The sequence below is a fragment of the Triturus cristatus genome, chromosome 1_2 (assembly GCF_964204655.1).
Source record: "Triturus cristatus chromosome 1_2, aTriCri1.1, whole genome shotgun sequence".
Taxonomy (NCBI): Eukaryota; Metazoa; Chordata; class Amphibia; order Caudata; family Salamandridae; genus Triturus; species Triturus cristatus.
Window position 1 is genome coordinate 226,388,665 of NC_140580.1, and position 25,458 is coordinate 226,414,122.

Genomic DNA, 25,458 nt, shown 5'->3' on the forward strand with positions numbered 1-25,458 from the left:
CCCGATACATTCAATTCAGCGTGGCCTTTGAGGCTTGCGTTTCGCAGGGAGTTCAGTATCCGCAAGACGGAGAAGCCTGAGGTACCGGGGGCATGTCAACTCCCGAAACTCCGTTGTAAGCAGAGACAGGAAGGGCCGCCAGAGCTCCGGAAATTCCTCCCCCTTGCCCGCAAGAGTGAGGGACAGTTTCTCCATGCCCAAGATCCTCCACAGCCGCTGTAACCAGCCCGAGTGCGGAGGAGCCTGCGGGGAGCGCCAATGTGCTACTATATTCTGAGTGGCTGCCCCTAGGGCAATGGCAATGAGGCGGCCTCTCCGGGATTTCAGGGAATATGTTAGCGGGTTGGGTAGGCCAAGGAGGACAAAGGCTGGAAAGCGAGGAAGCTGCGTATCTAAGTGACAATCTACTTCATCCAAAATTGTTGCCCAGTAGGACTGGATGCAATCACAACTCCACAAAATATGCTCCAAAGTGCCCAAATCCCCGCAGCCTCTCCAGCACCTATCACTAACGCGAGAGTCAAAGCGGTGGAGTCGTTCCGGTGTATGATACCAGTAGGTGGCGACCTTGGTCAGCGTCTCTGTTAGTCCTGTATGGTACACCGAGTGCCGGGCTCTATAGTATATGCTGCCCCATTCTTTGTGAGAGAGAGTCCTCCCCAGCTCCCGATTCCCATCTAGCCCGTCCGGCGTTGTAGGTGTGGGTAGTGGCTGCAAGCAGATGTTTATATAGATCAGAGATGAGTTTTTTATCAGAAGACCGAGTAAGCAGCCACTTCTCATATGGGATTCAGAAGCGCTGAGCCCCGGCTTTAATTTGTGGCTGAAGTGCCCAGTGTCGGAGTTGCAAATATTGTAGCCGATCGGACTCCGGAACACCATGGTGTGTCTTGACTTGAGAGAAGGATAGTATGCCCTCTAGATCAAACAAGTGCCCCAAGGACCGGCAAGAGGTGAGACGCCAGCTTGTAAATGCCCTAGGGTCCAACCCAGGGGTGAAATCTGGATTGTCAAACAGCGGGGTCATGGGGGAGGGAAATGTGGTTAGCCCATGTAAGGCAGCAGTACGGTCCCAGGCCTCTAAAATAGTGCTGGTGATGTAAGAGGCGTAAAGGTTGGCCAGCCTATGCTGCTTCCGGAGAAAGGGGATACCCTGTAGAGGCTTCGCCGCAATCGCCTGGTCCTGAAATAGCCAATGCTTTTCAGATTCTAAACGGCTCCACTCAACCAGATAGCGGAGCTGTGCCGCATAGAAGTAAAGCTGCAAGGGCGGTATGCCCACCCCTCCCTGTTCCGGCGGAAGAACCGCGATCTCCTGCTTAAACCGAGGTTTGCGCCCCTGCCATATAAAATGTGCCAGATCGGACTGGGTTTGTTGAATCCAACCTGTGGGACGGCGCAGCGGAAAAGATTGGAAAATATAACGAATTTGGGGGAGTATGGTCATCTTGACAGCCGCGATTCTGCCGAGCCAAGAGAGGGGGTAGTGCTTCCATTTGCCGAGTTCCCTGCGGACATGCGCTCGAAGCCTGTTGTAATTGGCCGTGATGGTGGCTGGGATCGTTGGGCCCAACTGCACCCCCCGGTAGGGGACCGTAGTGTCAGACCACTGGAGCGTGTGTTCTTCCTGTATTCGGGCTAATGTGGGCGTGGACAGTGAGATGTTTAAGGCGGTGGATTTGTCCACATTAATCTTAAAGCCTGAGGCTAGGGCGAAATTATGGAGCTCAATGAAGAGGGCCTGCAGCGACTGGACCGGGTCAGTGAGGGAAAGAAGAATGTCTTCCGCATACAAGCTGATCTTATGAATATCTCCCCCAAATTTGATCCCTGCTATAAGAGGGTGTTGTCTAACTCTCCGCGCCAGAGGCTCCATGTAGAGCGCAAATAGGATAGGAGAGAGGGGACACCCCTGTCGGGTGCCCCTCTTGATAGGGAAACGGGAGGACGTCTATCCAGTTACCTGGACCATTGCCTGGGGCCTGTGATAGCAATTCAATATCCGGGTGCACAGCTTGTCCCCAAAGCCAAACCGGTGCAGGACTTGCTCTAAGTAGGGCCAGTGAACCCGGTCGAAGGCTTTTTCAGCATCAGTCGCCAGTTGCATATACTCCCCCTGTGTCCAAGATGCTTTTTCAATAAGATGGAGTACCCTCTTCGTGTTATCACTGGTTTGCCCCTGCGAGATAAAGCCTGCTTGGTCTGGCTCCACCAGTTGAGTCATGTAGGGGGCAAGACGTGTCGCTAAGATGCTAGTGTATAATTTAAAATCAATGTTTAACAAAGAAATCGGTCTATACGCACCGTAATTTGTAACGTCCTTACCGGGCTTCGATATAACAGTGACCGAGGCCTCCAGCATCTCTTCCGGAATCGCCCCGCCTATGCAAATGTGTTAAAAAGGTCACGCAGCAAAGGGGCTACCTGGTAGCAAAAGGCTTTATAATAGGCTGCGGAATAGCTGTCCGGGCCAGGCGATTTGCCGAGGCGAAGACGGGAGATAGCAGCGACCACCTCCTCCAGTCCAATATCTCTGTCAAGATGAGCGGCCGCTTCCAAATAAGTAAGGCTATGCAACATATCAAGGGAGTGTCCCGAATATGGCTTAGCGTAAAACTCGCGGAAGGTCTCTGCTGCAGCACTATCATCTGAGGTGAGCTCACCTCCCGGCTGACGGATGGCCTGCACCCCCCGCTGCTGCCTCACCTCTCTGAGTTTGTGCGCCAGAAACCGGCCACCCCTGTCACCCCCAGTATAATAAGAATGGCGAAGGCGGAGGGCCGCATATTCGGCCCTGTCCTGGTTCAGCGCCGCCAGCTGTTTCTGTTCCATACAGAGCTGGCGCCAAGCCCGAGTGGCACCGGTGCCTTTGTGCAGCTGCTCCAGCTCCGCCACCCTTTGTGTGAGTTCGGCCCGTTTCCGGCTACGCTCCCTGTTATCTGCAGTGGAAATCGCTATGAATTCTCCGCGAAGGACCGCTTTGAGGGCAGTCCATTGAGTCGCGAGCGAAGTGTCCGCGTTAGCGTTTGTGACTAGGTAGTTTGCGATGGCTACTTTAATCTGATCCACCGTGGAGGCGCGGTGGAGCAAGGAGTCCCGAAGATGCAAATGCTGCAGCGGCAGGTGCGTGGGTGGTAGCGAGAAGGAAGCCATGACCGGCGAGTGGTCCGATAACGCAGCGGGAAGAATCTCCACCTCCGTGGCCATTGTCTGCAGGGGGGTGGAGCACAGAAAATAATCGAGTCTGGCATAGGTCTTATGAGCCCCTGAATAAAAAGTATATGTGCGGCTCGAGGGGTGGAAGCGTCGCCACAGATCCACTAATCCCAAGTCACGCATATACGTCAAACCGGACCGAGAGTGGGCGCCCACTTGACTAGTGCGACAACATTGTCGAACACTAGATTCAGGTCACCCCCAAAGTAACAGGCGCCGTTCCGAGTTAGCCGTCGCTTCAGTGAGTGCGTTATGGAGGAATTTGTTCTGCCCTTCGTTGGGAGCGTATACCGAGCCAATCACGAGAGACACCCCAGCCACCAGAAAGGGGTATGTAAGCAAGCGACCCCTGATCTTAGCACTCTTCTGAAGGAGTTTACCCTGAAAGGAGCGGTAAATGAGAATTGCCACCTCGGCCGATTTAGTGGAGCTAGAGGAAAACAGCTGTGTTGGGAAGGCACGGGACTTAAGCCTATGGTGATCCTTGGCAAGCAAGTGAGTCTCCTGTAGGAGGCAAATGTCGGCAGCCGAGTGCTCCAGGTAGCTCAGGACAGCCCTACGTTTAACTTTCAGACCACGGATATTGAGAGTCAACACTTTGAACGGTCTACTTGGCATCGAACGTACTAAAGGAATGAGTGAGAGCAAGCGCAGCAGGGGCCCTAGAAGGGAGCAATATGGGCAGGAGCGGGCTATGACTACCCGAGGCACTCTCAATGGGACCTACAAAAGAAAACAAGGACAAGGGGGACCCTCCCAATAACAATAAAAAGGGGGAAAAAGGAGGAACAAAAAAACAACATCCTGTATACCCAGATATCAAATGTCCCTGAAACCAATCCCAAATGAGGAACAGAACAGCCAGTCTTGGTAATTGGAGGAGTCCGTTGTCCCAGGACAACTGGTCAGTCAGCCGCATAGGGGTTTACGTGAACCAAGAGGAGGACCCGCCGCCCCCCAGCAGAGAAGTGAGAAGCATGTCCGGCCCGGAAGGACAGTCAGTTCTCTGTCGCATCCTCTCCAGAAAGAGCCTCAGCCGCCGCAGAGAGGGCCGCCTGCTGACCTTTAACAATTTCTGAACGGGGCGGCCACCAGGATCCGCGCCGACCGCCCTGGCGCTACCATCCCGCCGGGGGCACCTGTGTATTCGAAGCAGAGCTGCGAGCCTCGTCTTCCTCGGTGGGAGCTGCCAGCCCCAACACCCGGCACGCCTCCGCAACTGAACGAATCTGATAGTCTGTCAGAGTGGCGGAAAATGAGGCGAAAAGGGTGCCCCCAGGAATAGGAGACTCCTTGCTGGCGAAGATGTTCAGTAACCGGGCGAAATTAGCGGCGCCGCTACAGCGTAATCAGGGCTAAGTCCTGGTACAACACTGGGGAGTGCCCCTGGTAGACAATGGGGTGAAGTGACCTCGTTTTTGTGAGTATAGCCTCCTTGGTACGGAAGTCCTGGACACACACCAGAATGTCCGCTGGTAGCGCGTTACGGGCACGGGGTGGCCCCACTCTGTGCGCCCTATCCAAGACCACCTCGGTCTGATGGGAGTCCCCCAAGATGTGGCGAAAGAGGCCCTGTATGAAAGCAAAGAGATCGCAGGTGTCTTCTGAGGCCTTGACCCCCCGGATTCGGATGTTTTGTCTCCCGGACCGATTTTTCAAGTCCCCTAAGTGGGTCTGGATGTCAAGATTCTGGTCCCGAAGTCGAAGCACCTCCTGCTGGAGCATAGAGAGGTCCGTCACTGTAGTGTCGCATCGCTCCTCCACAGAGGCCACTCGTTCTCCCACACTGTCAACATCTCGACGAACCTCCCGGAGCTCCGCGGCAAACTCTGCCTTTACTGATTGAATGTCCTCTCGCAGCGTGAGAAAGAGCAACTCAAGGAAGGCTTTAGTGATAGGTTCATCCCCGGTGGACGGGGGGAGAGTGCTCCGCGGGAACATCCGGCTCTGCGGCCGCCATGTTAGGCGTGGATTGCGCTTGGCCGAAAATATCTTTAAGCGGCTTCTCTTTGCCAGTCTTGGCCTTGGACATTCTGTCGGGTCCTCACACCTGACCGGGGCGCCGATCTCGATCGCTGAGCAGGTGCCCCCGAAAGCAGCGCCGATACCGCTCTGACGCTACAGCACCCCCTCCAGGCCGGGGGGGGGGGCGGGATCCCTTCACCGCCACTCCCAGGCACTCCCCCTCCGCAGTGCGGGCCTTGGCTGCCAAAGAAATCACCTAGAGTCGCTACAGGGGACGCAGAAGAGAAGCCAACCAAGTCGCTCCCACCGCTAGTCCACCATAGGTCCGCGCCCAGGATTAGGCCGACCCCGGGTCCCGGCCGCCCACTGCAGGCTCCACTGCGTCAGGCCAGCCAAACTGTCTTCCCACGTGTACTGCCCCCTGTTGGGTCAGAGGGAGTTGATGCGCTGCGTAGGCCCACAAGGCAGGGTCCGTCGTGATTGTCCGATGGGGGATCCAGGGGGGGCACCACCGGGCTCCCTAGTCCCCCGGCACCCAAGCGCCGCTGGCCGTGTGGCTTGTGCTGCCCTCTCTCCTCCACGACGCTATGTGGCACCGACCCCACACTCGATGTCTCCTACCTAGTTGGCCAGCTTCTGGCAGTCCATCCTGGGGGCGCCACCTCCCGTGGTATAGGGCCTCTCAGCGGCTCCGGCACAGGCAGTGCATCGCAGGCAGGGCTGCGTCGCTCCAGGTACCTCCGGCTGTCCAGGGGCCCCGCCGATGAGAGGGCCGATGCGCCCAGGGGTCCAGGAAGCCAGGCACCGGACCTCCCGATCCCGGAGGCCCGAGACGTGTCCCGCAGCGCGTGCCGGGCTCCGTCGCCACCGTCTCCCCTCCAGCCGGTGTCTCTCCACTACAGGCCGTGGGTCAGCACCACTCGCTTCAGCTCAGGATTGCTCCGTCACTCCTTCCGCCTGCACAGGCCAGCCATCCAAGGTCGATCCTCGCGCCCGCATGGCGCTCCAATAGGGCAGCAATCCCAATCTGCTCCGGCGTCCCAAGAGAAGCAGCAGCCGGGTCCGTCCCCAGCGCCGGCCCAGCCGAGACAGGGCCTCGCTCCAGGTGGCCTGCGCTGAGGAATCGTCAGGGGGAGCGGGCTGCAGAAGGGAAGGCAGGGACAAGAACACAGGCCTCAGCGATCCCAGCCGCAGCCGCCACAACGCCTTTCTAGATCGGGGCTCTTCGCTCACCCCGCGGCCTGGACCTGGCTCCTCGCTCCAATCCAGGATGGGCATGCATCTGCCCCCAGTGCCGGACGACGTTTTTCGGGCCCCCAAGGGCCGAGCTGTGCTGTAGTGGGTGGACGACGGGCAGGAGCCGGTGAGCGAGCGTCATATCCTGCCGCCATCTTGGTCACGCCCCCCTCCTTGAACATTTTATTCAAATAACTGATATAAATATCAACTCTCCCTCTACTTGGTCGATGGACCAATTAGTTGAGTAGTTGATGGTAATGATAAGACACTAACCTGCTAAACATCTGTAAAATAACCACTGACTCTCAGTAAGGTTAATAAGTGAGTTTATCTCAGAAATTTAAGTAAATGCTCATTATGTCAGGTCACAATAATAAACATAGAGTCTCACGATCAGGGAAATATGCAACTTTCAGGCTAGGCACTTCATTACAATGACATTATGCAAATGAAGGAGTGGATAGAGTAAGAGACATAAGGGTTCAGCAGAATGATTATGCCAAACAGTATAAAACGTAACAGAGGAAAAGATAAAGAGACACCAGGTTAATCTAAAATAATACATTCAATATTTTGTTGACGGAGTGGCTAGGTGGAAAGACAAAAGATTTCAAAGATAAATGCATTGATGCTGAGAACGTCATAGGCAAAATACAAACCTATCTGTCTGTAGGAAAAACCACCCCCCTCGACACAGGAGATGATGGAGGTTCTCTCAGTTCTTTCTCATAAAATGTACAAAAGTTACATTTAGACATTCTTTATTTAAATTAAACATCATCCGCGGAAGCTGTCGCCTTTCACACGGTCGATCATAGCCTTTGGCAGGCATTCAGCATCACGACCTTCAACTCTTAGGCATCTTCTGCTGTGTTCAGCGCTTCCGGCTGCTTTGTCATGACAATCTCACTTCCATTCCGATCCCTCCCTTTACAATGGACAAATTAAGGAGAAAATGGATTTCCATCCAATTCACTAAAACAAATGAAATATAGATATTGATTAATCATATGACATTACAACCATCACTGTCTACCACTCACCTGTGCGTTATTCACCATTAGTGTTGCCTTGCATAAACATTTGGCAAAAGCGGCGCTATTTATTAATTTAAAGCAGGATGCAACATGCATAACACTAATGCCCATGTGGCCTACTCATGCAACTTCTTTGTTTATTTTTTCCAACCCTCAAATATTATTACAAATTATTATCGTGTTATTAAAGGCATGCGCAAAGCAATTGCTTCGTGTTTGTGTGGTGCACATTAGTTCACTATTTCTACTTACTGTTAGTACGTATTATGGGGGTACTCGATCCGAGCAGGTTTCATCTTTTATTATTTTTGCAAAACCCTGCTCCATCACAGATACACGCCGGTTGGCACAAAAGCTTTACTTTCAGTACTTTTTTTTTCTCAATTACGTCTACACAGAAGAAATGCTTCCAGCGCTGTTAGTTACAGTAATTTTCTCCAAGTCCTCATCCGCTATGACTATTTATGTGAATGCCAGATAGTTGGATTGATAGTTGCTTGCTATCTTGTATCCAGGGCTAGAGGTACGCCAACGTTTGTCCTCTTCACAGACTTCAACTCGTTGCCAGTTATGTAAAGAGCCACCACAGATATTGGTTTTTAAATTACAGGTTTATTCTTCATCAAGTTAACACCAACTTAACTGTACAGTTTCTGCCAACAACCCCACTTTTTCATAAGAAGACATTCCAATCCCCTGTTCTAAGTTCCACATTACAATTTAGGAACAATGTTTAAAATTACAGAGACCTACAAAACGGACAAAGTGAGTAAATATATCACTAGTAGATACAAAATATTTTTGCATATACTTTATTTATGTCACTTTATATATACATTGTAAAGGAATTGCGTATCATATTCATGTGTTTTGATACTTTCAGACTTAAGGCAAAAAATAGAACATTTGTTTCTTATTCTTTCTGAGATAAGTCAAAATTCACACATGATATATGAACTCAAGTGTGTATTTACAGACGATTTGTGTGAAACAACAGGTTACAGTATCAAATAGTCATGGCTTGATCGATGATACATCCTACGCGCGTTTCGGCTGTGAAGCCTTCATCAGGATGCCATGTAACTGTGCTTTCGTTATCCTCAAGAGGATAGTAGTATCCCCAAAAAAGGAATGTTGTACCGATGGTCTGTCTCAAGGTGTGAATCCCAGACAGATAGAAGGGAATTGCCTTTATGATGTTACTTGATGCCAGATCCTGCCATATATGTATAGGGGGTGAACATCAGGGGCTGGATGGTAATCCCAGATAGCAAGTACTTATGGAGAGTCTGGAATGCAGTGATGTTTAATTCACTTACGATGTGAGATGAGAGGGCTACTGCTGCGTTTGTGGTATGCTATATTTATAAGTGGACTGCAAGGATGCAAGAATCCTCACCGCTACGGTGAAGTCCGTTTTGTAAAGCCCACTGTCCGTCTGGATAAGCTGGATAAGCTGTAACGTCGCGTGCTTGGAGACCGCAAAGCCGGCTAGGTGATGTAGCTAGGTGGCTGAACCCTCACGAGGTTGTTTCTGATTGGATGCCAACACTTCAAACCAGGAAGTGTTGGCAGCAGAAAAAAGGTAAAAAACAAGATAAGAGGGCGGGGTAGAAACACTCTGAATCCCGGGTCAGGGGTTCTCAGAGGGACACCCAGTGCCAAAAAAAAGCATTTGTGTGGAAAACGTTTCAGCGGGATTTGCGAATCCCGCTGAAAAAAAACCAGCAGCGCGGTATCCCGCGCTTCGTTTTAATAAGCCCTGGGTGGGCCAGCTCCTGGGGGCAATATGTAAATATATGTGTGGGCCCCCGCAGCCCCGGGGACTGCCACCTCCCCGGGACTTTTGTAAATTGTGTGGGGGCACGCGACCCCCCCTGCTGCCCCGGGGACTGCCACCTCCCCGGGGCTTTCTTAAATTATGAGCTGGGTGCCTCGCGGGCCTCCCAATTCCCGGGGACCGCCACCTCCCCGGGGCTTTAATCATCGGCGGGGGAGCCTCATGGGCCTCCCAAGCCCCAGGGACAGCCACCTCCCCGGGCACACTTTGTTTAAATATGGGGTCCGTTGCAGAACCATGGCCCCGAGGACCACCACTTCCCCCTGGCTATGTATACTTTGGGTGGGGGGGACGCGTGGCCCCCCTCCTGGAGCCCTAGATGGCCCTGGGGACCGCCACTCCCCAGGGCCCGCTCCAACAATGTCCAGGGGTGCCGACCCAGGGGACATTGCAGTTTTCAATGACTGTTCCTTCCTTGTCATTGCAAACACTGCTTTGCTTCGTGGAAGCGACAGCAGGAAACCTGCTTTCGGTTCCACGAAGCAAAGCAGAATTGCTTTTGGACAAGGGTAGCTGCATGTCAGCAGCTCCCCTTGTCCAAAAGCAATGCTGGCTCCCGCAGGAGGCGGGGAGCCGGTTGGGACCGCGGGGGCATTTGGGCTCCCCCCGCGGTCCCCAACAAAGAGGCCAGGCCCCGGGGAGGGGGTCCCCGGGGACAAAAGAGGCAAAGGGAAGGGGGCAAGGCCCTCCTGTAATAAATGTTTTTTTTTTTTTTTAAATTAAAGTAGGCCAGGCTTCCTGGGGCCTAAAGTGGCCCAGGAAAGGGAGGCCACGTGGCCCCCGTCCTGTATTAAATAATAAAAAAAAAGATTAAAATGAGGCAAAGCCCCAGTGGATGAGGTCCCCGGAGCCGAAATCGCCTTCGGGAGGGGGGCCGCGCGGCCCCCTTCCCGTTTAAAAAAAAAAAATATATATATATATACATTTAAAAATTGGTCAGGCCCTGGAGGATGGGGTCTCCAGGGCCCACAAAATAGCAAGAGAAGGGAGACCACACAGCTCCCCTTCTAACAAAAAAAAAAAAGAAAAAACGGCATCTCGACGGAGGCCCCACCCCCTTTCTGCTCCACTCAGCAAACACGACTCTGGCGCTTTCTAAGTTGGGGGATTTATCCCCTTATATCCTGAGGGGAACCTTGGGGCCAACTAGCCTACCAGGTACCTCCAGTAAGCCCCACACAGTGGGATTGCTGAGAGGTGGTCGGAGGCCATGCCCTTTTTACACCTGCAAACACACCTCTTGGCGCACTGCTTGTGGGGCGAAGAGGTCCTCTTGTGTCCAGAGGACCTCAGGACTAAAGTGGACTTCATCCACCGGGCAACAGTGTGCCAGGAAGCCCGTTTGCAGAGTGGTGTAAAAAGTGGGCATGGCCTCGGACCACTCTCAACAATCCAGCTGTGTGGGGCTCACTGGAGGAACCTTGTGGGCTAGTTAGGATGCTCGGCTTCAAGGCTTGCGGTTCCTGTACCCGACAGTTGTCGATGACTGATCCGCACAGCGTGTGCCTCTTTTGCCTGGAGTGCGACCACGACCTAAAGTCGTGCTCTGACTTCTGGACCATGGCTCCGAAGTCTTTGCTGGAGCGGTCCCGAAAGTTTCTTGAGCGCCGGCAGTCAGTTCCATCTTCGCACTTGGAGTCAGGTAAGTCGAAGCACAAGAAGAAGTCGAAGAAGCATCGTTACTCTTCGACTTCTCCCCGTCGTTCGGCTGACGCGACGAGGGATGCGGGCGGTGCCCCTCTCGCAGCACCTCGTTCGGAGCCTGAAGGGCCGACTCTGAGTTTCCCATCCTTCCCCGGACCCTTAGCGACCCCTGCCTAGCTTCGTCAGTTTTATGAGGCGATGCTGCCTTCTTTGGGCAGCCTGACTACGTTGGTGCACCTTCGGGCCCCATGGACTTGGTTGGGGGTCTAGGCCTTGGATCCGTGCGTGGATCCGGATCGGCGCTGGTTGGCCTCATTACACCTCCACTGGCACCGCTTCCTTCGGCACCACACCCGCAATCGAGGCCGGTTGAGCCCCCAGCCGGCGTCGACCCCGGCCTCCATCCTGATGTGGTTACGGAGCCCGACCGGTGTGGTGTCTTTGTGCCCCTGTTCACTCCTGGGGTCCCTTTCAGGCCAGATTGGCACCCAGAGGAAGAGGAGTAGGACTGGGAGGGGTCAGGTGACCCTCTGAGCGACCAATTTGATTATGATCCGGACTGGAGAGAGGACCTGGGGGATTCCAATGGTCTCGATACCTCCCCAGACCATGCATGTTGTCTCCTCCTACCTAGGCTACGGAGGAGGCCGCTTCCTATGCAGTGGTATTGCGTAGGGCGGCCAAGGCACTCCACCTCGAGATTCCAACGGTAGAAGTCAAGTCTAACCTCCTGACAGGTGCTTCAACCGCAAGTGAGCTCTTCAGAGCCCCTGCTGCTATTCAATGGAGCCTTTACCGACATCCTTTTGGGCTCCCGTGGATAGGATGATTGCCTGACGGCACCGCCTGGTCCTGGGCGACCCCATTTTCCTCTCCCAATACCCCACACCTGAGAGCTTGCTGGTCCAAGCCTCTACCTCAAAGAGCGCATTCCCTAACGCTCCACCAGATAGGGAATTCAAGAAGCTGGATCATCTTAGATAGAAAAAAAATGTGTCTGCCAGCTTGGGACTGCGGTCGGTATACACCGTATGTCTATTATTCCCACTCTGTGTGGGACACACTTGCGCATGTGCTGCCTCAGTGTCCGGAGTAGGCCTGGACTGTCCTCTCACAGGCTGTTGCCGCAGGGAGAGACACCGCAAAGTTTACCATCTTCTGTGGGCTGGTTACTGCCGACTCTCTAGGCAGAACGATTTCCACGTCAGTAGCTCTTCGACGCTACGCCTGGATGAGATCGACTGGCTTTTCTGGGGATGTCCAGAGCACCCTCATGGACATGCCTTTTGATGGCCGTCGCCTTTTTGGCAACAAAGCAGACAGCGCTCTAGAGCGTTTCAAGGACTCACGGGCTATGGCCAAGTCCTTTGGCCTCTCCAACCGCCCTACACAGACTGCTTTTCGTTGCTACGGAAGGGGTGTCCCACTACGTCCCGCCCAGAGCCACAGGCCGACTCAAGCTGCACAACCTTTGCGCAGCCGGGGACGTGGGAACCACCGCCGTGGTTCTTGGGGCCAGCGAGTGGGCCAGTCGACCCGCCCCCCCCCCTCTGCTTCAGCCTCCAGGCCCATCAATCGCCAGTGGGCGGCAGAACCTGCCATCACCTCCCCCACTGGCGCACCATCACGTCGGACAGGTGGGTCTTGCAGATAGTCGGAAGGGGCTACTCCCTCCCCTTCGAGGCTACCCCTCCAGCCATGCCACCTCAGTATCATCGCATGTCGGAGGATCATCTGGGCTTCTACAACAGGAAGTTACGGCTCTCTTGGCCAAGGGAGCCATCAAGCGCGTTCCTGCCCCTGATGTAGGTTGTGGTTGTTATCCCTACTGCTTTCTGGTACCCAAGAAGGACAAGGGCTTTCGTCCTATCTTGGACCTCAGGAACGTCAACTGCTTCCTGCGGAAGGAGAAGTTCAACATGTTGGCGTTAGCTCAGGTCTTGTCTGCTCTCAACCCTGGAGAATGGATGGTAGTGTTGGACTTGCAGGACGCTATTCAACATTCCCGTCCTGCCAGCCCCCCGGCACTACTTGGGGTAGGCCACGAGCATTTTCAGTTTACTGTGCTCCCCTTCGGCCTTACCACCGCCCCTCGGGTGTTCACGAAAGTGATGGCAGTGGTTGCAGCTCATCTGCGCTGATCAGGGGTTCCAGTCTTCCCCTATCTCGACGACTGGTTGTTGAAAGCAGGCTCGCCCCAGTCAGTCGTCTCCCACCTCCAAACTGCGGCCGACCTCCTGCTTTCGCTGGGGCTCTCCGTCAATGTGCTGAAGTCACACCTGATTCCCTCTCAGAAGCTCCTCTTCATCGGAGCGGTTCTGGACACAACGCAGTTTCGGGTCTATCCTCCTGAGCAGCGAGTCTGGGATATTCGGGCTATGATTCCGATCTTTCAGCCCTTATTTCGGGTTTCGGTCAGGATGACCCTCTGGCTACTGGGCCTGATGGGCTCCTGCATCCTGCTGGTGGATCATGCCAGGTGGCATATGCGGGCTCTACGCCGACGACACTCAACTGATCCTCTTAGTCACCAAAAACCCCGCCACCGCCAAGACTAACCACCACAAAGGAATGAAGGCCGTCGCCAGCTGGATGCAGACCAGCCACCTGAAACTTAACTCAGGCAAGACCGAGGCCCTCATCTTCAGATCCACTCCCTCTGCCTGGGACGACTCTTGGTGGCCATCCACCCTGGGAGCCACGCCCACCGACCACGCACGCAACCTGGGGTTCATCCTGGGCTCATCGCTCTCAATGACCCAGCAAGTTAACGCCGTCTCCTCCTCCTGCTCAATACCCTCCGCATGCTCCGCAAGATCTATAGCCGGATCCCCACCGGAACCAGAAGGGCGGTCACACAAGCCCTCATCAGCAGCAGACTGGACTATGGCAACACCCTCTACACAGGGACCACGGTCAAACTCCAGAAGAGACTCCAACGCATACAGAACGCCTCCGCATGCCTCATCCTCGACTTACCCCGCCACACCCTCATCACTGCCCACCTGAAAGAACTGTACTGGCTTCCAGTCAACAAGAGGATCACCTTCAAGCTCCTCACCCATGCCCACAAAGCACTACACAATGCCGGACCAGTGTACCTCAACAAGCGTCTCACCTTCTACACCCCGAACCGCCAGCTTTGCTCCGCCGACCTCGCCACCGTCCCACGCATCCGCAGGACCTCCACCAGCAGCAGATCCTTCTCCTACCTCGCCGACAACACATGGAACACCCTCCCCACACAGCTGCGACAGACCCAGGACCTGCTGACCTTCAGGAGACTTCTCAAGACCTGGCTGTTCGAACAGTATCTGCCCCCCACCCCCTACTCAGCGCCTTGAGACCCTCACAGGTGATTAGTGCGCTCTACAAATGAGTGATTGATTGATTGAGTGGGACCTGAAGTTCCAGTGGACGCAACATCAGGGGAATCTGTCCGATTACGTCCAGATCTCGAAGGACACTGCACACCAACTGCATTGGTGGCTCACAAATCAGCATTGGGTCAACAGCAGATCCCTCTCCCTTCCTCAACCAGAGTTCACAGTGGTGACGGATGTATCACTGCTAGGTTGGGGCAGCCACATGGAGGAGGCAGAGTACAGAGGCCTCTGATCTCGGGCGGAGTCCGGGCTCCACATCAACCTTCTGGAGCTACGGGCGATCCGTCTTGCACATAAAAGCATTCCTTCCCTCTGTCCGGGGAAGAGTAGTGCAGATGTTCACGGACAACACCGACGCCATGTGGTACTGCAACAAACCAGGTGGGGTGGGGTCATGGACCCTATGTCAAGCGGCCCTCTGCCTCTGGACATGGCTGGAACATCAGGGCATATCCCTGGTGGTTCAACACCTGGCAGGTTCGCTGAACGCCAGGGCGGACAAACTCAGCTGCAGGTATTTGATGGATCATGAATGGCTTCTTCACTCTGAGGTGGTGCAAGGTCTTTTTCAGCAGTGGGGAGAGCCTTGGTTAGATCTATTCACCACCGAAGTGAACGCGCAATGTCAGCAATTCTGCGCATTAGAATTTCCAAGGCAGCACTCGCTCAGCGACTCTTTTCCTCGCGAGTGGAGTTGCGGTCTGTTGTATGCCTTTCTGCCTATACCACTTCTGCTCAGAGTGCTGAAGAAGATCAAGCGCGACCGGGCCTAAGTCATCCTTGTGGCCCCGGATTGGGCATGAAGAGTCTGTTATCCCGAGCTACTGCATTGAGCCATCTATCCTCCGATCTGTCTGCCTCTTCGAGAGGATCTTCTTTCGCAGCAGCAGGGAACGGTCCTCCACCCGAACCTGTCCAGCCTCTACCTCCTTATGTGGAGATTGAGTGGTGGCAGTTGACGTCATTCGACTTGCCTCCCGAAGTCTGTGATGTAATCTTGGCAGCCAGGTGTCCCTCTACTAAGACGGTATACGCCTGCCAATGGAAGAAATTAGTGGCATGGTTGCAGCAAAGGCTGTGGATCCCATTTCTGCCCTTCTTTCTGAGGTTCTCTTGTTCCTCCTTTCTTTGACCCAACAGGGCTCTGCTCTGGGCACTATCAAGGGCTATCTCTCGGCCATTTCTGCCTTTCTTAGGCTTCCTGATCAGCCTTCTCTCTTCAAGTCCCCGGTTGTAAATCAATTCTTGAAAGGCATTATTTCTCTCTTTCCTCCTATTCCCTTCGTAATGCCTCAGTGGGACTTGTACTTGGTCTTGACCTATTTGAGGTGCGCTCCCTTCGAGCCGCCTCATAACTGTCCTCTTAGACTCTTAACTCTCAAGACTGCATTCCTAGTGGCCATCACATCTGCCAGAAGAGTGAGTGAGCTCCAGGCTCTTTCTTCCAAGTCTCCTTTTCTGGCTGTTCATCCAGTCATGGTTGTCCTAAGAACTCGTCCATCCTTCCTTCCCAAGGTGGTCACCTCCTTTCATATTGGGCAAACCATCACTTTGCCCACCTTCTTTCCTCCTCCGCATCCTTTGAAAGAGTAAGAGAGGCTCCACTGTCTGGACCCAAAACGTGTGCTTTCCTTCTATCTCGATCGCACTAAACAGTTCCGGGTGGATGACCAGCTCTTTGTGGGCTACGTGGGCGAAGAAGAAAGGTCGGGCCGTACACAAGAAAACCATCTCCAGATGGGCCATTTTGTGTATTAAAGCCTGCCATTCTCTAGCAAAGAATCAGCCTCCAGTGGGGCTGGCTGCCCATTCCACCAAGGCGACGGCAGCCACTACTGCTTTGGGATGGGTAGTCCCTCTGAATGACATTTGCCAGGCAGTTACGTGGGCAACAATACTCACGTATACTAAGCACTACTGCCTGGACAGCCAAGTCCAGAGAGACGGCTTCTTTGGCCGTTCTGCTCTCCAGGACTTTCTAGTGTGAATTTAGTTCGCAGACCCACTTTCGGGGTTGGTATTGCAGGGGTATCTATTCTAAGGTAAGGAATCTATAACTAACTGTTTCTTTCAGATGAACAAGTTACTTACCTTCAGTAACGATATATCTGTAAGAAACATAGGTTAGTTATAGATTTCTTACCTCCCCACCCATCCTCCCCGTTCTGCGAACTCATTTCTAGGGTTAAGGACATTCTTTCAGGGCCCTAGTTTTGTGCACCATTGGTCAGTGTCTTGCATGGCTCTGTGCGTTTCTGGCGCGGAAAGTCGTGTACAGAACAGACGTCAGCGCTCGAGGGCAGTGTCTAAGTAGCTACCGCGATGTAATTCTGGTGACCACGCCACCAACGACTGACACGGAGTCGACCGACACCACCTTCCGACGTGCAGTGGTACTGCTCATGAAAAACTTCCTGGATCCGTTCTGACGCCTGCATGGGATAATTTTAAGGTAAGGAATCTATAACTAACCTATGTTTCTTACAGCTATATCGTTACCGAAGGTAAGTAACTTGGTCTTAAAAAACCTTGGAAATTCACTGGAAAAAACCATAGGTTTCAGGGACGTTATAGTTAGAAATTAGCATTTAGAAAACCTTGGAAATTCACTGAAAAAACACAGATTTCAGGGACGTTATAGATTGTTGGACATTTCACTCGTATAAAACCAGAGAAATTTGGCCGTTATAGTTAGTAGAGCTAACTATAACTCACGCCCCCGCAATGCACTGCTGATGCCGTCACATATTACATCACTCATGAGATGGTCCGTGACATCACTGATAACATTTCAAATGTCATCACTGATGACATCACTGGTGACATCATCCACTTAATATCTGCTGCACCTCCTCACACCCTAATAGAATGTTTCACACACCTACTAAAAAATACAGACTAACATTCTTGAAACCATTGACACACCAATACCAGTTAGTACATACCCACTCACTGATTCATAGGTCTACACACACACACACACACTCACCCACCCATACATCCCCTTACAGACACACCCATGAACCCATACACCCAGTGAATCACCCACTCACACATCCATGCAGGGAGTCACACCCCCCCACCCAACCAGACACTCAGGCACCCATATAGGTACTCAGACAACTAATCATTAACCTATATAGACACTCATGTAGCTACTCACCAACCTATACTTACACACCAACTGACAGACTGATACGGACATTCACACAGATTAGTCACTCAGCCATGCATTCACTAAGACATGTTTTATCACTCAGTTATACAGTCATGTCATGAGTGATGTAATATGTGCATAGCGAGGGCGTGAGTTATAGTTAGCACTACTAACTATAACTGCCGAATTTCTCTGGTTTTATACAAGTGAAATGTCCAACTAACTATAACATCCCTGAAACCTGTGTTTTTTTCAGTGAATTTCCAAGGTTTTTTATATGCTTATTTCTAACTATAACGTCCCTGAAACCTATGTTTTTTTCTGTGAATATATATATATATGTGTATTGTATAATATACTAAAATATTGCTGTCTGTCAGCCTACATAAAAACAGTAGTATACAGATCACACAATCTTCTAACCTTGACACTGATTTCACATTCCATATTACTGTCTTCTTATCGCTTCATCAGTCTTTTCACAAAAATGTTACGTCCTTAAACTGTGGATGTCGAAGGTTTATACAAAGTCAAATGTGTGTCATTTGTTTTTGCCTTGTTTTTGACAGGAGCTTCTTTAGTAGTGAATACTATGCTCTGCTGAAGTCATTGAGAACCAGTTGCTAGCTTAAAGCTCAGTGTCAAAGTATTCTACCTGAGAATTAATTGTTGATTAGTTTTTGCTTTTGATTGTATGACAGCAGTTAAATTTTACTCCACCTCTAGATCCCACCGCGGGGCCTTCTGCCTCCGATCAGAGCACCTGGTACCTAGATGAGTCCACCTTGAGTGACAACATAAAGAAAACACTGCACAAGTTTTGCGGCCCTTCTCCTGTTGTCTTCAGGTTGGTCATTTTACTCCCAGTTGTCACATCCTTCTCTTCCCCCAAGGCGCAAATAATTAGTCTTTGTGGACCTGTAATGTTTCGTTTGAGCAGTTTCCTCTAATTAGAAAGTGATTCAAGATTATCCTTTCTGTGCACTGTGCTATAAAACCATTTAATGCCTTAACATTTTTAGCTTAATCTTATTTTGTATTTTGATTTGGCCCTGTCCCCTCTGTTTTTCACGAATAATTGCTTGAACAATTTGCTTCATATATATTAGCATGCCACTTTAAGCTACTTTTGAAGGTGTAATTCTGGCATAAAACATTCCGCTTCTTATTTTTTTTCTTCCTACAATGCAGTCAGAAATGTTTTATTCTTCTTTCTTATGCAGCGATGTGAACTCAATGTACCTCTCTTCTACTGAGCCACCAGCTGCTGCGGAGTGGGCATGCCTTTTGCGTCCTCTGAGAGGCAGGGAACCTGAGGGAATCTGGAACCTATTATCTATCGTGCGGGAAATGTTTAAGCGAAGAGACAGTAATGCCGCTCCTCTGTTAGAGATCCTGACTGAGCAATGTTTGACCTACGAGCAGGTACTTTTCAGTCTTACTGTTCGAGGCCATGTGGATTCATAACTTTAACAAAAATGATAAACTAGAATCATGGAATATTTCATCCTGTAGTTGCCAAGCTCTTCAATGGGCAATGTATTTTGGTTATCTTTCCTAAGGACTTACTTTGCAACTGTAAACTAAGTTGGGTCTACCATGTTTGATCGTTGCCCTATTTATGTTTACATTTATTTTATTGGTTTTCAATCCAAATAGACAACATACAACGAATAAACGTATGCTGTACTTATTGTTATATGGTCCAGCAAGAGGACTGCTTCAATCGAAAAATAAGAAACTAAGAAACACGAAGAAAGCCCGAACCTCCCACCCTTCACCTCCCCTCCTGTCAAAATGTTCAAGCGAGTACAATGTCCTTTTAGTCTCTTCATTGGTCGATTATCCCTGGTGGATTTAGGCTTTGTGTTGTGCCTGGTCATCTAATGTTGCCTTTTGAGGTGGATCTGCCAATCTTAGGAGTCTCAAGTATTTCCGGCAGGTATGTTCCGTAAACTTAAAGGTCAGCAATTTTAAGAAGGGTTCCCACAAGTCTTGGAAGGAAGCACCCGGGTTTGTAAGTGGCAACAACATTTTCTCCATCCCTACTATACCCCACAATCTGTGGAGCCATCCCAGGGGAGTCGGGATGGTTGTTGTACCCCAGTGGGAGAGGATGTTTTGTAGGGCTGCCCCCAACGCTATTGCCATTTGTCTGCCTCTCCGTGCCCTGATTGGGAAGGTGATTGGGTTGGAGAGACCCAGAAGAGTGTAAGCTGGGAAACTGGGAATTTGGGTGTCAAAGTGAGAATCAATGTCAACTAGTAGCTGCTTCCAATAGCCCGCTAAGTAGGGACAGTCCCATAACAGGTGGGTCAGAGTGCCCAGCGAGCCGCATGCCCTCCAACATTGAGGACTTTGTGATGGGTTACCTATGTCAAGTTGGGGGGGAGTTAGGTACCAGTAGGTGGCTATTTTCGTGGCCGTTTCAATGCTTGCTATATTGTGTGCTGTGTACCAGGCTCTATAATGTATGTCTGACCATTCTTTCTGAAACAGTGATCTGCTCAGTTCCCCTTCCCATCGCAACTGACCAGGAGACTTCCCAGTGCGGCGCTTGATGAGTTTGTACAAGTCTGATGTTAGGCGAGCGTCTGTGTGCCTCGTGAGTGTCCACTTCTTGAAAGGTGTGAGGGGTCTTCCTGCACCTTCCCGCACCTCTGAATGCATCACCCAAGGTCGGATCTGTAAATATTGATGGCGTTCTGTCTCCTGGAGGTCATGCTCCCTGCGAAAGTCAGAGGGCCTGTCGTGTCAGACATGTCGTATTGAGCGCTGGCCTTCCCTAGTCCAGTGTATGAACCCTGATGAGTCCATCCCTGCTGTGAAGTTTGGATTGGTAACTATAGGTATAATTGGGGATGGAAAGGTCTGAGCCCCCGGGAGACGGCCAGCCTTTCCCAGGCTAGTAGGGTGGAGTGAGTCAAGGTATAAGTTCCGGGGTCTGGCAGCTTTAGTAAGGAAGGGGATCCCCAAAGGGGCTGCCTAGCTAGAGCCCTGTCCATAAACAACCAGTGTTTCTCAGACTCTGGGCAAGACCACTCTTCCAGCAGTCTCAGCTGAACCGTCGACCAATAGGCTTGCAGTTTGGGGACTCCCAGTCCTCCCTCAGCAGGGTCCCTGTAACTTAACTCACTAAGCAGTCTAGGCCGCTGGTCTCCCCATATAAAGTGTTCCAAGTCCCTCTGTAGTGAGTGTAGTACGCACGAAGGGAGAACGAGTGGGAGTGTCTGAAATAAGTATATTATCTTAGGGGGTATGGTCATTTTTATTGCCGCGATACGACCCAACCACAACAGTGAGTGGGGCCTCCACTTACGAAGGCAATTTCTCACGTGCCACAGTAGCGCTGAGTAATTCAGCAAATTAGTTCGCTGGTTACTGGCTGTGAGCTGCAAACCCAGGTAGGGAATTGAGTATTGCGCCCAGTGAATTTAGTGTGATGGCTGAAGCACTCCCAAGGTGTCAGGGGCGAGAGATAAGTTGAGGGCTCGGTACTTATGCATGTTGACCTTGAAGCCTGACACTTGGGCGAAGCATTTAAGCTCAGCAAATAAAGCTGAAAGAGATTCCCTAGGTTTCTCCAAGGTGGCTACTACATCATCGGCATAGAGGCTAATTTTATGCTCTTCACCCCCGAATCGTACCCCTGAAATTAAGGGGTCATCCTGGACCCCCTGAGCCATAGGCTTCATGTACAAGGCTGTCTTGTTCCTTTTTGGATGGGGAAGGTATTTGAAATTAGACCGTTCACATGCGCCGAAGTGATTAGTGTAGCTGCCTAGCATCCATTCGATAAAACGCTGTAGCAAGCCGAAATAGATTAGGGTTGCCTTGAGATACGGCCCGTGAACCCTGTTGAACGCTTTCTCAGCGTCAACAGTGAAAATCATGCGCTCGACAATGAAGCGTTCAGATTTGTCTACTAAGTGTAAGAGGTGTTTTGTTTTGTTGGAACACTGACGCGCAGAGACGAAACCCGACTGATCAGGGTCTATCAACCCTGGTAGGGGAGGGGAGAGGCTCTCTGCCGAGATCCCAGTGAAAATCTTTAGGTCTACATTGAGGAGGGAAATAGGGAGATACGATGCACAATATCGTTTGTCCTTGCCTGCTTTAGGAATTATTGTCACCAATGCCTCCAACATCGATGACGGAATGGGGGTGGACGCCCCAATCGAGTTGTATACCCTCACCAACGGGGCCAGTGTAGTGCAAAAGGTTTTAGAAACGGTAGAAGAAACTCCATCCGGACCCAGTGAATTATGCGGTTTTAATTTAGATACAGCGAAGATAACTACCTCCAGCCTAATTGGGATTCAAGGTCTGCAGCTTGACTCGGGACTAGCTTAGCAGTGTTCACCCCCTGTAAATATCAGACTAGGCCCTCCTCCGGTAATTTCTGAGCCCCGTAAAAGGATGCATAGAACTGTCTAAATGTCTCGGCAATGCCCTGATGAGTAGTTTGCTCCTGTCCTAGCTGATCTATTACCATCGAGATTTTAGGTGTCTGCCTCTACGCCCTTAGTCTATTGGCTAAGAGCCTCCTGCTTCTATCCCACCCCACATAAAAGGCATGTCGGAGAGTAGCGTATCTGTATCGAGGCCCGCCAACTGGGCTCTCTCTGTTTTGAGTTGTTTCCAGACCCTAGGTGCCCCTGTTCTCCGGTGGATGCGTTCTAATTCCATTACTGCATTCGAGAGCTGCTCTTTTTTCTCTCTGCTGGTCTTGTTATCGGCTGCGGATATCGCTAGGAACTCCCCCCTGACTACCGCCTTCAGGGCGTTCCACAGGATTGCAATCGGTGTATCGGGAGTGTCGTTAATGGCCAGATAGTCAGTTATAGCTTTGGTGATCAGCTTGATTATGGAGGGACGCTACAACATCGTCTCTCTAAGGCGCCAAAGACGACGAGGCGAGTCGTAGTTGGGAAGGGACAGAGATATACACACAGCTGAGTGATCAGACTGGGGGTATGGAAGGATCTCCACCTTTTGCATCTGTTGTGTCTGTGTGTCCGATGTCAGTATGTAATCTATTCTGGCATACGTTTTGTGGGAATGCGAGTAGAATGTGTACTTTCTGGAGGACGGGTGGTGTAACAGCCAAACATCTATAAGCCCTGCCTCGGATAGTTGTTGCCTCCCTTTCTCAGTGAGGGCTCCAGTCTGCCCTGTGGGCTGACATGATCTATCCAGTTCATTGTCGAAGGCCAAGTTAAAGTCCCCTCCCAAAAGTATTGATCTGTCAGGGGAGCTTGACAGCTCTTGAATCGCGTCCCGAAGGAACCCCTCCTGTCCGTCATTGGGGACATAAACTGTAGCTATTGTAATAGGGACCTGACCCAGTGTGAAGGTGTATGCTAAGAGTCTGCCCTTGATGTTGGCCTGTTTAAGGCCAATTTTACCCTGGAACCTAGCAGAGACCAGAATAGCCACCCCTGCTGTCTTAGAGGAATGAGATGGGAACAACTGGTGAGGGAATGCCCTTGACTGTAATCTGAGTGTCTGAAGGAGACAAATGTGGGCGTCAGAGTTTTCTAGGAGCAACAGGAATGCTCGCCTCTTAAGTGGGCTATTAAGGCTTTTAATATTAAGCGATAAAATGTTAATGTCCGCTGTCATGATAGTGAATGTCAGAATGCGCATGAAGGAACTGTGAGCCCAGACCCAACCCCAACCTGGGAATAGCCATGCTTGTGCCAACTCGGAGTACCCAATGGTCATCCTTACATATGTATCTCCAAGCTCTTGCATTTTTAGTAGGAGTAGGAGGGAACCCCATTATCCCATAAACAGAACATACAAAACTTAACAGTAACTCATGAAGTCTGTTATTGTCCTGGGTCACAAACCCCATTGTGAGGCGTGAGATGTTCAGCAGGACCCAATACACCGCCCCCGTCCCACCGAAGCCCCAATTTCATAGACCCAGAATTGCCACCACCTCTTCCATTCGCCCCCAAAGTCGTTGCGGTCTTCACTCTGCGGCAGCTGAGTGCTCTTTCAGTGTTGCAATAACTGCTTTGCTTTCTTTGACCATCGTCTCAGGGTCTTGTCAGAGGCGCAGGGTGTACTTCCCACTGAGCCCCCACGTCGTCTTCAGGCAGATTGATTAGTGTTTTGGCTTTCTGCAGTGAGCGAATTTGACGGAGCTTACCATCCCACTTAAAAATTATCCGTAAGGGTTGCCCCCAGGAATAAGAAATGTCTTTGGAGCACGAGAATGTTGTGATCGACCTGAACCCCCTTCTTTTTTGCAGGGTCGATGCAGCGAAGTCCTGATACAGGAGAGGCCTGGATGAGCGAAAGTCTATGGGGTGCTTGTCACGTGCTTCCCGGAGAATCAGTTATTTTAGCTGAAAGTGGTGGACGCACGTTAGGATGTCCGGAGGGGGAGCTGTCGCTGGTCTCTTATGCCCCACTCGGTGAGTCCGATCCTATTTGATCCGCTGCTCTGGAGGGGCTCCCAAGATGGATTGGAAGAGTTCTTCCACGAAGGCTTCCGCTCACTGAGGGACCGCTCGGATTCTTACGTTGTTCCGTCTAGAGCGGTTCTTCAAGTTCCTCCGCGTGGGCCTGAAGGTCTAGTTGCTGGTCTTGAAGGTGGAGGACCTCTTGTTGAAGCTGGTCAATCTCTTCATCCCTTGTCGAGGCCTGTGTCTCCAGTGTGTCCACTCTTTCGCCAACTTAGTCTATGTCCCTTCGCAATTCCCGGAGTTCCATGGATTTCTGTAGTAGGGGATCTCTGTGTATAGTCATAATTTAGTGAATAGTCCCGCCCATGTGCGTGGACCCCGGAGCAATAAAAATAATCTCTTAAGTTGTCAAGCCATGCAGACCTGCATCTACACTTAAGAGAGAATTTCAAAGACAGATAATGCAGCCTATATCCACAGGCTACACTGTCCAGTACTTCAACTAGAAAAAATTCCACCAACAGCACTGCCTGCCCAGCTTTTTCCACAGAGAAAAACCTGCCTCTTCCAGCAAAAGCCTCTGGAATGATAGAGAGGAAGGAATGGACAGACAAGCCCCATAGGCTGCCATTATGTGGCTCAGAACAGGATACTGTGCCATTAAGAAAACTTTCCAGGACTTTTCCAGTATCCCAGAATGCACAGCAGGTCCCTTTTACTTTCAGTTCTTTTTTCCGGCTCCTGCTAGCAGGACCCTGGAGCATTGAGCTCTCTCTTTTCAAGGGTTTATTGGTGATTTTTGTCAAATTTTCAAGTGTTTTAGTGTTGGGACTTCCTTCTGGTGTTGCCTGGCTTGTTTGACAAGTGCCCAGAGTGCGATAGGAAGAAGGCTAAGTCAGACCCACACAGGGTGTGTATAGGCTGCCTTCCCCAGTCCCATGTGCCGGAAGAGTGTGAGATCTGCCACACGTTCTCAGCCAGGACCCTGAGAGGAAGAATGAAGATCAGGCTCCAAGTCCTGGAGGACAGAAGGCTGAAGGCACAAGGTGGGTCAGGAGTGGCTGATTCTGCCCATCCTGAGGCCTCTGGGGGGCTCCCCAGGGGCAGGAAGACCGGCAAACGCCCCCATTCTCCACCGGCGTCGACGTTGACTAAGGCGTCGAGAGGGATGACTACGGTCTGTTCGCCTTCTCCCCAGGGCTCTGGGGAGAAGCGACGTCGACGTTCAACGTCGAGGGAGCTGACCAGGCCGCCATCGACGGCATCGTCTGCGTCGACGCCGTCAACTTCGCCGTCGAGGCATCGACGTCGAGATCAGGCCCGCCGTTGGCGCTCGCCGTCGAGGGGAGGTCGCCGGTTGCCGTCGGCGAAGAGGAGACGGTCGCCGTCGCGGCAGTCACCGTCGAGGCACTCGCCGTCGAGGCACTCGCCGTCAAGGAGGAGATCGACATCAAGGAGGCGATCGACGTCGAGGAGGCGATCGACGTCGAGGAGGCGATCGACGTCGAGGAGGCGATCGACGTCGAGGAGGCGATCGACATCGAGGAGGCAGGCG

General features: G+C 51.7%; 1 protein-coding gene across 4 annotated transcripts in view; it reads left to right on the forward strand.

Annotated features, from left to right (window-relative positions):
• Positions 1–25,458, forward strand: part of ZSWIM8 (zinc finger SWIM-type containing 8) — a 2,297,361-nt gene that overhangs the window by 609,238 nt on the left and 1,662,665 nt on the right. For all 4 annotated transcript variants that reach the window (XM_085603517.1, XM_085603518.1, XM_085603514.1 and 1 more), the window contains exons 7-8: positions 18,211–18,331; positions 18,708–18,909. In XM_085603517.1, coding sequence (XP_085459643.1) covers positions 18,211–18,331; positions 18,708–18,909 — 323 coding nt within the window. The remainder of the gene's footprint in view (positions 1–18,210; positions 18,332–18,707; positions 18,910–25,458) is intronic.